The 15,733-nt window shown below is 32.5% G+C and overlaps 1 protein-coding gene across 2 annotated transcripts in view; it reads left to right on the forward strand.

Moving 5' to 3' along the window:
- The window catches only part of LOC114337798 (uncharacterized), a 140,523-nt gene that overhangs the window by 36,991 nt on the left and 87,799 nt on the right, over positions 1 to 15,733 (forward strand). For both annotated transcript variants that reach the window (XM_050646055.1, XM_050646056.1), the window contains exons 5-6: positions 8,044 to 8,229; positions 15,371 to 15,624. In XM_050646055.1, coding sequence (XP_050502012.1) covers positions 8,044 to 8,229; positions 15,371 to 15,624 — 440 coding nt within the window. The remainder of the gene's footprint in view (positions 1 to 8,043; positions 8,230 to 15,370; positions 15,625 to 15,733) is intronic.

A 15,733-nucleotide genomic window follows, 5' to 3' on the forward strand; every position in this document is an offset into this window, starting at 1 on the left:
AGTTACTTAGGCCTAGCAAAACATAAAAACAGTTCAAAGATAAAACAAGAACTTTGTACGGAATTGAAAAAAATCATGTGCCTCCTTTTTTGAAATTGTGTTATTTTTTTATACAGGGTGTCCCAAAAGTAGGGGAACGGTCGAATATTTCGCGAACTAAACATCGGATCGAAAAACTGAAAAATACGTGTTCAATCATTTTCAAAAATCTATCAAATGACACCAAACACCAACCCCCACTACACACCCTGGAGGTGGGGTGGAGGGTAACTTTAAAATCTCAAATGGAAACCCCTAGTTTTTCTTGCAGATTTGGATTCGTTACGTAAAAGTAAGTAACTTTTATTCAAGACATTTTTTCGAACTGTGGATAGATGGCGCTATAATTGAGAAAAACGATTTATCCTGATACCATAGGTAAATTATAGAAACGGTCTAATATCTCGAGAAGTACACTTCCAAATGATAAAACAAAAAAAAAAGGTTTTTAATACTTTTCGAAAACCTATCGAATAACACTAAACATGACCCTCCAACCCACCCCCTGGAGGTGGGGTGCGAGGTAACTTTAAAATCTTAAATAGCAACCCCCACTTTTTATTACAGATTCGGATTCGTCATGAAAAATTAAGCAACATTTATTCGAAACATTTTTTAGAATTGTTGATAGATGGCGCTTTAATTGGAAAAATACGATTTATTAGCGCCATCTATCAGCAATTTTAAAAAATGTTTCGAATAAATGTTGCTTAATTTTTCATGACGAATTCGAATCTGCAGTAAAAAGTGGGGGTTGCTATTTAAGATTTCAAATTTACCCCACCCCGTCTCCAGGGGGTGGGTTGGAGGGTCATTTTTGGTGTTTATCGATAAGTTTTCGAAAAATATTAAAAACCTGTTTTTTGGTTTCTTATTTGGAAGTGTATTTCTCGAGATATTAGACCGTTTCTATAATTTACCTATGGTATCAGGATAAATTGTTTTTCCCAATTATAGCGCCATCTATCCACAGTTCGAAAAAATGTCTTGAATAAAAGTTGCTTACTTTTACGTAACGAATCCAAATCCGCAAGAAAAACTAGGGGTTTCTATTTGAGATTTTAAAGTTACCCCCCACCCCAACCCCCAGGGGGTGTAGTGGGGGTTGGTGTTTGGTGTCATTGGATAGAATTTTGAAAATGATTGAACACGTATTTTTCAGTTTTTCGATCCGATGTTTAGTTCGCGAAATATTCGACCGTTCCACTACTTTTGGGACACCCTATATAAATCCACAAGGAAAAAGGTTTTCCTGTAGCTGGTTGTATACCATATATCCCAAAAAACTTTTTAACAAACTTTAAAACTATAAAACTACATATGTAACAAAAAGCTATTGGGACCGTGCAAGTTCGGAAAAGCGACACCTGGTTTCGTAGCTCAGCAACATTTTTCGCACTTTTAATTATATTGGCCAATTATATTAGTCCTGGTTGCTGGACAATTGTCAAGGCCATAGCCCAAAAAAATTATAAGAAGAAAAAGTAATATTAAGGTTATGTTATTAATAGGTAAACAATTGTATACAGTGTGTCAGTTTTAAAACTTACAATGGCTATATCTTACGAACAAAAGCTGATATCGAAAAATGCTTGAAACCGTTTCTAGGATAGTGAGGGGGAACTAAAATGACATGAAAGAGAACTCACCCCCCATCAACCCCCTAGGCCCCACCCATCACAACCAAAAAAGTTTAAATTGCAAACCCCTACTTGTGATACATCATTGAAAGGGCTATAAAAAATTCTATTCAATGGTATAAATAATAATTATACAGGGTGAAGCAATAATTGTGAAACTTTGGCTTAAATGAAAAATTTAATAAGGTTTTGTTGAATTACAAATTTATTAAAAATGTCAATTAAGTAAATATTTAATGTGAATTCCGTTGTTTGGTAAACAATAATACAACCTATTTTCAAATTCTGCACGAAATTTAACAAATGTTGTAGTAATAGGGCGACATGCTTGAGTAATTCTTTCTCGCAATTCCCCAAGTGAAGCAAGGTGAGTTTTATAAACAACTGATTTAGGGTAACCCCTTAGAAAGAAGTAATATACTATTCTACTATAAAAACTACTATCCAATGGTATAAATAATAATTATACAGGGTGTTAATATCAGCTGGCTTACTATGACTTTTTTATTTGTAATGCTATCTCCCGGACTATTATTTTAAATGGTAAGCGTCCGCTCGTACTTTTTTGTTAATTAAAACTTAATTTTCCATTTTTGCCTTAAATCAGTTGTTTATAAAACTTAACTTGCGTCACTTGAGAAATTGCGAGAAATAATTACTCAAGCATGTCGCCCTATTACTAGAAAAACATTTGTCAAATTTCGTGCAGAATTTGAAAATAGATTGTATTATTGTTTACAAAACAACGGAACCCACTTTGAACATTTACTTAACTGACATTTTTATCAAATTTGTAGTTCAACAAAACCTCATTAAATTTTTCATTTAAGCCAAAGTTTCACAATTATTGCTTCACCCTGTATAATTATTATTTATACCATTGGATAGCATTTTTTATAGCCTTTTCAATGATGTATCACAAGTAGGGGTTTGCAATTTAAACTTTTTTGGTTGTGGTGGGTGGGGCCTAGGGGGTTGATGGGGGTGAGTTCTCTTTCATGTCATTTTAGTTCCCCCTTACTATCCTAGAAACGGTTTCAAGCATTTTTCATTTTCAGCTTTTGTTCGTGAGATATAGCCATTGTAAGTTTTAAAATTGACACACTGTATAGTAAATAAAATTAATTATTAAAATGCACTACTACAAGCAAAATACAATTATTAATTAAATTTACTTTTATATAATAATTGCATATCATATCAATATCGTGGAGCAACATATAATTTTTCTTCTTCATTGACAGTAGATATGAAATATACGTCAATTTGACAATTTCAATTGACAATATGAATTATTTAAGAAAGTTGCAAGATTTCTCCGCTATTCGCGCACGATCGTTTCTCGTATCCCCTTCAAGTACTGCACAAGGCGAATACTTATAGTAAATTTCTGACAAAGAATAATCTGAACATAACTTTAAAACACAAATATTTCTATGTTAAGTCAATAAACCAAAATACCTCATTATTATTTCAATTGCATCGCTAATATCTACTGTGAGATTAGATTATATCGATGGGTTTTTATTTACAAACAATTTAAATACAGTTTGCAATAATTTGTGTAAATAGCACATCTAATAGGTATACTAAAATGCTTAAAATACTGTCAATAAAATGACTCAGTGTTTACTTTAGAAGTGTCAAAGATAATTTTACTGGTAATGAATGTTGTACCATACTTTATTTGCTAATTTTAAATATATAAATATACCAGGCCTTGCTTTTGCAATAGGATCAGAACAATCATACATAATTGTCATAAGGTGCTCTTAAACAATCAGATTTAGATCCGTATGATACGGAAGCAGTGTTAACATGTCTTATGTATTAATATCTTAATAAAACTTGATTTTTTTTCAAAGTTTCGTTGTCTGCCACAGATTAAAAAGCTTCTACTTGATCTTCTTGAACACCACTCTAAATAATTCGTTGCTGCTGCATTCGAATCATTCCATCAGATTCTTAAGCTAGATATTCTCCGTCTTGTTCATCGAGCCCGATCCCTTGTAGGATTTGAATAATGTTGTCGTGCTTAATACGGCCGAATGCCTTCCCGTAATCAACAAAGCAAACGTAAATTTTCTTTGCACTTCAAAATATCTTTCCGTCAACGGCGTTTACAGAATAATTGCTTCCTTACTACAGTTTCCTTTCGAAAACCATACTGGGGATTAACTAAGATATGCGTCGGTATTCATTACGGTTGAATACGGTTGTGAATGATCCGTATAAAGATTTCTGCAGCCTTGTCAGGCTTATCGTTTTGTGGTCCTACATTTTTTATGGTTCTCATATTTATTTTGAGGACTATGTATGTGAAAGTTGGCCAGTCCTGTGGGACCGATCCTGCTTCATATTTGTCATTGAAGAAGTAAGTTACTTTGTTAAATGATGTTTCGTTTTAGTGTTTGAAGCGTTCTGCTACTACATAGTCTTCTCCGTGAGCTTTGTTGTACCTTGTTTCTTTTATAGCGCATATAATTTATGCTGTCAATATCATCTCTTTTTTCTATTGGCTGGATATCATCTGGTCTGTTCTGTTGTCTGCAAATAATTCTAGGAGGTAACTTTCCCAAATTTCTTTTTGCTTTTTAGGGTCTACTCCCATTTTAGTAGTTTCATCTTCCATTATAGACACATTTTTGGGCTTCTATAGACCTTCAACTTCTTTTGTTTTTTTATGTAAGTCCCGGTTTTTGTGTTCTTGCTGAAATTTTTTTACCTCTTTGTACTTCTCTTTCAGCCATTATTCCTTTGCTTCCCGCATGTGTTTTCGAATTTCCCTGTTTTGGCGTAAATATGCCTGGCGGTTTTTTTTTACTTTATCGTAGTACATACTACGTAGTATAGTATAATAGATAAAGTTATAGGATCGTTCAAAAAAAAATTAAGATTTCACTTTTTTTCGACGTTTTGAGTCCCCCTGAGTCTAAAAAGCAAATAAAAAAACATGTCGGAAGTATGTATGTACGTACGTACGTACGTATGTACGCACGTACGTATTCCAGTGCCCATAACTTCCTTTGTAATAAAAACTAAAATTTGAAATTTTGCAGACATATATGGTACTTTATTATCTATTATCACAATAAATTTTATCCAAAATGTGGCTTCCAATTGAACCGGAAATGAAAAAAAATCGTAATTTTTTTAGATACGCCCTGTATATTTTTACATATTTTGAAAGAATGCAAAATTACCTTTCCAGTGACATAAAACTCGTTGCTATAGCTCAAAAACTCGAAAAGTTACAGTAAATAGAAATTTTGCTATAATCTTGTGTGTGTCCTCTCTCACGCGATCATAGCAGAGCATTATTATAGGGCAGTCAATGAGGGTATTTTGCTCCGAATTCCATCCTACTACATCGATGTACTTGATATTTTCACAGTAAGTAGGGAATAGCTCAAGAAACAAAATCTACCCTATATACTATGGCGCTTTTATCTTGGGGCGGTTCCCACCCCTTCAAGGGGGTGGAAAATTTGTTGGTCAAAATAAGCACGGAAGTGGCTAGAGAACCTATTTCTAAGCAAAAACTGGTCTGTACTTTTTTTTTGAGAACTCGATACTTTTTGAGTTTGCGTAGTTGAAAATTGGCCATTTTTATTGAAAAATGCCACCTTTTCGGACGGTTTTCTGTGAATACCTTAAAAACTATGCATCGAACTAAAAACACTATATAAAACATTTTTTAGATTATAAATAACAAAGATTCGTTCCTTTGTAAATGTTCTATTTATAATACAAAAAGAGATAAGGTAGGTGAAAAGAGTTTGTTTTTTGGTGCATGCTCAAATTGGTGTATTCAACTTGAAATAACAGATGAACGGTAGGTTTTAGGTGTATAATGCTACCAACGCCTTTTGTAGTGTTTGAAAAGGCCTTTAAAACGAGCACCATTAAATGCCGGTTACATTCAAACTAAGCGAGATATGGTGCAAAAATTATATGACTAATGTACTTTAAGGAAAAATGAAAAGTACATACATTTAACCCCTCATCCACCAGAATTTAAATGCATTGTTTTTCTTCTGCAATACCTTTTGATATAGTGTTATTTCTACTTTCAGAAAGTTGAACGGGTTTAAAATGAATGGTTTTTGTAAAAAATCTGATCAAATTATAGAATGCATTTTTAAATTTTCTTAAAAATCTTCCTTTTTCTCCATGTAATTCGAAAATAAAAATGTTCCACCCCCGAGAAGTGGTGGGAACCTCCCCCATGATAAAAGCGCCATAGTATATAGGATACACTTTGCTAACGAGCGCCGCGCGTTCGTGGCGCGGTTAATGTTCGTTAAAATTTTTCATTTTGACGAACCTTCCGCGATCCAGAGGAAACTTACGAACATTTAGTAATTGTAGATAATTAGTATTAAATGTGGGTGCCTACATTGGATCCGTTTTTCTCCGATCAGATCAGATCCGATATCGGCCGACGTCGGGAGTAGCTTCTCCTATTCTCATCGAGAAGTGTTTGGTTTCATTCCGATTGGTTGCAAGTTGGTTGCAAGATGGTTGCAAGTTGGTTGTAAGTTGGTTGCAAGATGGTTGCAAGTTGGTTGCAAGTTGGGGGTTGCAAGCTAACATGTTTAAATATATTCAATGTCATCATCTCATTTTCATTTTCCACGGTAAACATCAATAAGTTTGATATTTCCTTCCGACCACTCCATTACTAACAAATATTCAACTCAGGCGCCCCAAAACCAACAAACCACTCGCAAACCCGTCCAAATACGTATTGCGAACCATCAAAGCATTTGTTGAAAAGCCGACAGAAGTTAGATCGTGGTGCCCCGTGTGCGAGCCGTTTGTGTGCCACTTGAAAACACGTACTAATCTAACAAATATGCTGCGCGCGAGCGGCTCGTACACCGAGCAGAGCGCATATATATATATATATATACTCGCCTTAACATTGGGCTACTCCCAAAATTTCATTAAAGTCCATGCAGTAGGATAGAATTCGGAGGTAATATCTTGTTCTTAATCTCGCGCATTGACTGGCGTAATAGAAATAGAATGAAATGCAAATATTGTAAACTATTAATTTCTCAGAAAAATGAACTAATTTGAAATGAAAATATGACTATAATATTCTATTGATTTATGCAATAATCTATACATCTATAGTGTGTCCTCGAAATATGGCATCGACATTTTCTCAAATGCAGGAATTAATGATGCGTAGAACCATAAAATATTTTCAAGTATACAAGGTGTTTCTAAAATATCAAAATAACGAGTAACTTTGCTATTTTTATAGAATGCCAGTATCTAGTACGATAACGATAATAAATAGATCGGTACGATAAAGTTCTCGGGCGGCCCTTCCGTCCAGCGTTTTTCGTTCTTGGCGTGTTTATTATTTTGGGGTATTCTCACTCATCCAGGGCTTTCTTTTTATGGAATTTTGTCTCGAAATGTTGGCTTCTTTTCCGTCTATGTATCACTTGTGGCTTCATGTGCATATGCTTATCCTCTTTTCTCCAGTTGCTCGTCTACATACTTTCTATGCTGTTCTATGTTAATCCGTTGTAGTAGTCCATGCTATTTTGCCTTTGGTCCTGCTGTTTTGGGTTTTCTTTAATTTTATTCTCATGTGTGACTCATAACTGAATTATGGTCGTGAGTTAATGTCTCCTCCAGAATCGGCTTTTGCGTTTTCAAAAGTATTCGTAGCTATCCACTCTCTTAGGTCCGGTTTCACCAACAACAAATAAACCAATGAATAGCTAGTCATCGAATAACATTTATTAGACGTTTATATTTATATTTTGTTTCAATATAATTTTGATGATTTAAAGTTAAAGTGGCGAATTTACTTATAAATATTTATAAATAAGTAAAATAAGTCTTACTTGACGTTAGTAAAATGGAGAAATGTTAGTTTATTGGTCGAATAACTTTAATCATAGAATAAACTACTATTTGTCGTTGGTGAAACTGGGCCTCGATTTTTGACCCTTCGCTTCGTTATCAAACGTATTCGCTTCGTATCTGTTTAATATACGTAGCGAATACGTTCGATAACGAAGCGAAGGGTCAAAAATCGAAGCCCTGACCTTTAGTTATAATTGTTTCAATGAATGGGTGTATAAAATGAGTGTATATTTTATCATACCATTGTTGTAAAGTTGGTTCCGCAAAGTAAAGATGTGTCGTTATTCTCCCGTAGCTGCTTAACTTTGAAATAACCTTATTATAACTTGGTTTAAGTATTTAAGGATCTTTAAATAAACTATATTATCAAAATGTTACCAAATATAGCCGCACCCTTTTTATGATAGAATTAAGATTATCAAATCATCTTATAAATTCTTTAATAAGAGGTACTCGAAACTATCTGTTTCAGGAAATCGTTGATCCGATGATATTACAACCTGCTTCCTTAGATTTAGCTACATTAAAAAAGAAAGAACAAGAACTAGGATTTTTTATTTTGCCGAATTACCAGTCGATACATCAAATAGCGGAAATCAAACATGGTTCCCCAGCACATGGCAGTTCAAAAATTGAAGAGGGTGACGAAATAGTGCAGGTGAGTATTTTTTTAATGACTTTTTTTTTATAATGGCTTTGGCTTAGCCAATTAGCCAGACTATTTGTTTTTTCTATGGTATTACCATAACAATTAATTTAATCATCTAAGGCGTGTTATAATATTCATGGATACATTTTTCAATTTTGTGTGATATGTTTACAATTATTTTTAATTTTATTACCTAAGCCTATTTAAAATTTAAATTTACAGGACGTTACATATTTGTAAAGACATTTTAACGTCTGCTTGTTATTTGAAAAGATAATTTCATTTAAATTAATAGGTAAAGGGCAATTTAGATCAACTAACTCTTCATACATTATTTTAATATTTTGCCTGTACGTTCCACACTCCAATATGAGGTGCTGTAGATCTCCAATTCCACCACAGGCGTAATATGGGTTATCACTGATACCTATGCTGTGTTTGTATGATGGGGTTAGTGCGTGATTTGATCTTATTCTATTTAATGTTTTTATAAATAACCTATTGGACTCATTTTTAAACCATCTCCCATTGGGAATTAGTGGTTGGCAATTTCTAAAATTTATTCCCGTTGTACTTTGGTTGTACAAACGTTGCCAATTTGTTTTGCAATTGTTTTTACTGATATTATCTATATCGGTTACGGGTAGAAGTGTGTTGTTTATGTTTCGTTTGGTTAATGCTGCAGATTTATCTAATATGTCGACTTCTTCATTTCCTAATATTCCTAATATTCCAGAATGTCCTCTAACCCAACAAATAATACTTGAACTGCCCGAGGAAGTAATATCATAACATAGGCTCTTAATTTCTATCTCAATGTGGTTTAGGTTTTTTGTCGATTGGATAGAAGTGAGTTTGTCCACAATGCTTCTACAATCGGTGAAAATTATATAACTGTCCATATCAATAGAGGCTATATATTTTAACGCAAGTAATAAAGCTGATAATTCGGCAATATATATTGAAGCTTCATTAGGCAATCGGCATGATTCTTTGTATTCAGAATTCCAGTGATATATTGCACATCCGGTTTTATTTTGAATTTTGAAGCCGTCAGTAAAAATATATTGAAACATAGGCCACCTCCCTTTAATTATTTTGTTGATAATACTAATTTAATGACTTAATAATTTAATGACTTAAATTGTGTAATGTATGACATGTGTCTTCACGGGTATAAATTAACGCAATTAAATTAACGCAAAAAAGACGCATTTTTTGAACAGTTTCAGGAAAAAGTATTAATGAGTGATATTAAGGCTATGGGTACATAATTCGCAAATATTTTACGTGTATCCCTACTTTTTCTGTCTTTACACGGCAAATTACGTGTAGGAAAATTCACACTGGTATGGATATGTAAACATTACTAGAATGTCATTCTACTTGAAAATGTCATCATTAATTTAAAGAGATGGGTTTTGAATGTTCTCGGATAACTGCTATTTTTATAATTGCAAATTATTAATTCAGTTAATAAATGTGACAATTTTTTCACTAACTATGTATTCAGTGATTGTAATAATTTATTTGTACAACAAAGACTAATACTCAATCGAGAAAAGAGGAAAAGTGTTAAAGTGATTTTTTAATAATGTATTGTTATGGAACGCTTACAATTTTGAACATCTTTAACAACAAAATACTTGGATCACAGAATATATTATCCTGATGTATTCTCTGCTTGGATCTTCCACAAATAATACACAATAAATAACTTTTTATTAAGTTCACTTCTTAAATCAATTATTTATCAAATACACTATATATCAATAATATTTAATCAATAACTCAACATATTCCCGATGCAATGTCAAATATTTAAAATTGTCACTGCTTGTCAGTGTCTGACTGACAATGCTGACAATATTATATTCCGCGGAGTGCGTTGTAAGACAAAGATAGATTTGGGAAATATTACCACAACATTGTGTATATTTTTTTCGAATCCTGAAAAAACCAATAAATATTTTTGAAAAATATAAACGCAGAATGAAAGACTAAATTATTACCGAGGGCCGAAAGTCCCTTAGAATAAATAAAAAGTTTATTTTGAATCAGATATTTGAAATTAAAAGTCGCACTAAATTTTCTCTTAGTTTTTCACCCCTGTAACTTATTAAAATAAACATTATAGAAGTTCTCAGGGACTTTCGGCCCTCGATAATAACGTAATCTTTCATTCTGCGTTTAAATTTTTTAAAAATACTTATTAGTTTTCTCAGGATTCGGAAAAAATGAATCCCCATTTGAATAGCATTGCAGCCGAAAATACGTACCGATCCTCTTAAGACTAGAGTAGGAAGAAAAGATGAGGATTCATTTTTAGGAAAATACAGATAAAATACCACGAACAACAATTGTGAATGATTCATAGATTTATGCAACCAGAATCAATTCCCACATACATTGATACCCAGCTACACGTGGATTCAGGAAACAAGGAACAAAAAAGCAGTAAGTAATCGATTGTATTGTGACAAAATATAAACCCGACTGAGAGTACAAGATGTAAGGGTTCAGAGAAGAGCGATATACGGTAGCGATTACTATTTATTACGTTCAAAAATACAATTCCCAATCTGAAGACACGAGAGAGAAACACATATAGACGACATAAACAAGAAAGAAAAGCTAAACGAACGAAGATACATCAAAAGCCTAGATGAACAAGTACCCAAGATTTATTCAAAAATGAGAAGCTACAAATTCCCGCCCCTAAAAATATCGATCATTAAAATTATATGAACATATTTTATAAAAAACTGTTTACACGAAGCAGCATTTGAATCAATAGGATACTTCATAAAAACCAAGGTAAACAAAACATACTGATGGGATAGTAAAGTAGAGGAAGAAATGAAATGTTAAAGTCCAACAATATTTAAGTTTCAGATTATTACAAGTAGTCTAAGATACGATAAAACGTCGATTTGCACCGATCTGTTTAATGGATAAAAATTATTGGATATGTAATTTAGCATGTTAACAATTACAAAAAACAAGGGTTGTCCGATCTAATCTTGTTCTTAATGTTGTTCTGAAGCTATTTCCTTGTGGCATTTTTATAATTAAGTATTTTCTATGGAAAATAAGCCACAATTTTACTAAAAAATGAATTTATTAACGTTTCGAAGCCCAAATCGGGTTTCGTTGTCAAAATACAAAATACTATTGAGTATTTTGTATTTTGACAACGAAACCCGATTTGGGCTTCGAAACGTTAATAAATTCATTTTTTAGTAAAATTGTGGCTTATTTCCCATAGAAAATACTTAATCTGGTTCTAACTATAACTAATTAATAATTAAACAATGACATTTTTTTTTTATAAATAAAAAAAAATTTTCAACACTAGCAGATATTACTTCAGATTTTCTGGGTCATTCTAAACAAAAAAGGTCATTTGTAATTTTTCTCTAAAGTTGATCGTTTTCTAGTTATAAATAATTTAAAACTGAAAAAAGAACGAAAGATGACGATTTTCAAGTAGTCCTGTCGCCAGGGGGGGTACAACGGCCTCCTTAATTCAGATGGACTTACCCAAGTTTTTTTTATATATTTTGACCCGTAGAATACGAATTTTTTGGGTAACAGTTGATCCGGATGTCGATAAGATTGTTATAGACAAAGAACTTGAGGAATTACATAACAGCGATTTCTCGCAAAACAAAACATCTTTTTGTATTTTTTGGGTCATTTTAAGCAAAAAATATTCCTACAAGTTTTTTCGTAGAATGCATAGTTTTCGAGATAACCACGGTTGAACTTTCAAAAAATCGAAAAATTGCAATTTTTGAACCCGAATAACTTTTGATTAAAAAATAAAGTAGCAATTCTGCTTACCGCATTTGAAAGTTTAAGTCAAATTATATCGGTTCTGATTATTTGCATTGCTAAAAATTAATTTTTTTATTGGTCAACAAAGCTATAAACACATAGTGTTTCCCGTGCCTAATACATGCGTTTTAACGCATGCTACGTAGAAATTGCCTCGCTTGCACTTGTAGCTACTCTACCTAATCGTTCGATTTTAAATGAGAAATCATTGAAAACATCACTCACGCACTAGGTGTTTATAGCTTTGTTTAACAATAAACTAATAAATTTTTAGCAATTCAAATAATCAAAACCGATATAATTTGACTTAAACTTTCAAATGCGGTAAGCAGAATTCCTACTTTATTTTTTAATCAAAAGTTATTCGGGTTCAAAAATTGCAATTTTTCGATTTTTTGAAAGTTCAACCGCGGTTATCTCGAAAACTATGCATCCTACGAAAAAACTTGTCAGAACATTTTTTGCCTAGAATGATCCAAAGAATACAAAAAGATGTTTTGTTTTGCGAGAAATCACTGTTATGTAATTCCTCAAGTTCTTTGTCTATAACAATCTTATCGACATCCGGATCAACTGTTACCCAAAAAATTCGTATTCTGCAGGTTAAAATATATAAAAAAAACTTGGGTAAGTCCATCTGAATTAAGGAGGCCGTTGTACCCCCCCTGGCGACAGGACTAAAGGCTCAAAAACATAAGTATAAAATATCATTTTTGAAATTACGAAGTACCTTAATTCAAGTTCAAACATTATTCTATCAGTTCTTGATAAGTCTTTTGGAGTTATTTCATTCTGAAACATTGTTTTTTAGTTGTTAATGCCAGTCTCCCCATAAGAAACCTTCCTCATTAACAATTAAAAAAATATGTTTTAGAATAAAGCATGACTAAAATTCTTTTCGAGACCTGATAGAAAAAGGTTTGATCTTGAATGTATGTACTTAATGATTACAAAAATGATATTTTTTACTTTTGTTTTGAGCCTTTAAAATTGTCATATTTCGTTCTTTTTTCAGTTTTAAATTGTTTATAACTCGAAAACGATCAACTTTAGAGAAAAATTACAAAAGACCTTTTTTGTTTAGAATGATCCAAAAAATCTGAAATAATATCTGCGCGGGTCGAAAAAAATTTTTAAAATTCATAAAAAAAATTTCATTTTGTAATTATTAACATGCTACAGGGCCCCCGCTACCATATGTGCAAAGTGTGCAATGCACACGGGCGTCATCCTTTAGGGGCGCCAAAATCCGGGGTCAAAAATTGCAAAAAAAAGCAAAAAGAAACAAAAAAACAAAAATTAATTTTAAAATAAAAGTTGAGAAATTAAATAGCATTCAGTTAAACACACAAGAAATTTTATTAGTACATTCAGGTAGTCGTGTATTTTAATTTATTTTGTTATGCTTTTATTCTGTTTGTTTCATTTTGATATTTTAGCCTACTAATAATAGTCCATTTACTCACGGTTTTTGTTGTAAATTTTAAAGAACCGCTAATATTGACATAAAACTTGTCATACACATAGCTAACAAGACAAAAAGTGATACCTACTGTACCGATGTGTGCTTTTACTCTGGGGGTAAAAGGGGTATTCCCAGGGGAATACGCCCGAGAATCCCCGAGGAATCTCGGGGGTGAGAAAACATTCGTTCAAAATAAGTCCGGAATTGGATAAACTGACTAATTCTAAGCAACTTTTGTTGTATAGAGATTTCTACTAAACCAATTCTTTTCGAGTTATTTGCGAGTATTTTCATTTTTCAACAAAATAACCCCGTTTTTAGACGGGTTTTCGCAATTAAAAACTAATTATTTTATCGAAAATATACTCTTAGCGAAAATATAGCTTACAAGAAAGTGAAAAAAAATAATTTATATAATAATATGAAGTCTGCAAAACCCAGTAGAAAGCAGAGTTGTAGCTAATGAAAAGTAGGTTCTTATTCTTCAAATTTCAAATCGAATATTTCGACGTGAAATAACCAAAAAATTAAGCACTTTTCGGGGAAAACTCATTACAACTTCTTTAAAATGTTTAAGAAAAGCTTTATTTATATGATCTGTAAGTTTCATCGGTTTAAAGTGCTCATTTTTGAAAAAATTTGGTTTTAAGGTAATTTTTTTCAATCTTGAAAAAATTTATTTTTCCAAATAACTTTAAAATTAATTAGTAATACCAAAAATCTCAGGCAGTAAAAAAATGTAGATTTTGCTTTTCTGAATATTTTGGATGTTTTGTTTTCCTGTAAGACAAAAATTGGAAGACATGGATGTTCAAATTTTGCATACACTCATGATTAGTGACTCGTTCAGCCCTTTCGGCCTTTTATCTACAGCCTTTTCAAAAATAAGACCAACATTATTTTTACTTACTTTTGAACTTAAAAAAATATAGCTTCTTTTAAAAACTTTAAAACAGTTGTAATGAGTTTTCCCTGATAAGTGCTTGATTTTTTGGTTATTTTACGTTGAAATATTTGATTTGTAATTTGACGAATAAGAACCTCCTTTTTTCACCATTTTTTTTTCACTTTTTTATAAGCCATATTTTTTTGATAATATATTACTTACTTTTTGAGTTATTTGCGAAAATCCGTCTAAAAACTTGTTTTTTTTACTCGCAAATAACTATTGAAAAGTATTGACAGAGTATTGAACAGTATTTTTTGAACGTATGTTTTTTCACCCCCGAGAAGGCGTGAAACTCACATTCTAAAGTTCAGTTTTCTGGTTTATTTCAAGCATCTACCTACCTTCAAAAAATAAATAAAAAACATGATCCAAAATGGCTTAAGGGGCGCCAAAATCCTTTTTTGCACACAGGCGCCGGTACCTCTTACGGGGGCCCTGACATGCTATATTAATATTACGTATCCAATAATTTTTATCCATTAAACAAATCGGTGCAAATATACCTTATATCGGATCCTCTACTAAAGAGAAAATAAAGTACATAAAGAGAAACCAGAAGCACAAAAAGCCGGAAATTGATAACAAATTTGAGAAAAGAATGGGAAGAGTATTTGTACTTACACCCAGCGCATTATGTGACTGATGTAACTAATAGGAATGGTTCTGACACTTAAATCCCATTTCATGTTACTGGTGTGGGCAAATAGATTCAATTTACGGTCGAAAGTTGTTTTTTTGGCACTTAGATCCCTATTTACTTCAAGCCTTCATGTGTTATAAACAAAGTAATAATTTTTTTTAGAACTGTCTAATGTACCAACGAAAAAACATGTATGCTTCACGCTATTCCTATTATTGTTGTAGTTTGTTAAGCATGTCTTCTTTTTGTTACATAGGTGAATTACCAGACTGTAGTCGGCTGGCAAAGGAAGAAAGTGATGATGTTACTACAGGAATCGCCACCGGAGATAGTGTTAACGCTGAAGAAACGACCAAGACATACGAAAGTCTATGGTCAGATATATATGAAACCATACCGCTTGCCAAGTAGGAAAAGAAACGGCCAAAACTGGTCTACGAGATGGAACGAAAACATCCCGTCTCCCAGGCTGCTTCCTATTATCAATTTACCACCCATTACTATTTCCAAGTAAGTATACGCTTCTGCATATTTGCTTATGTAGTCATCATGATCATCATTAGCCGTTTTGAGTTCACTGCTGAACATAGGCCTGCCGTAAATAATTCCATTACGTGTA

This window comes from Diabrotica virgifera, chromosome 3 (genome assembly GCF_917563875.1).
Source record: "Diabrotica virgifera virgifera chromosome 3, PGI_DIABVI_V3a".
Lineage (NCBI taxonomy): Eukaryota > Metazoa > Arthropoda > Insecta > Coleoptera > Chrysomelidae > Diabrotica > Diabrotica virgifera.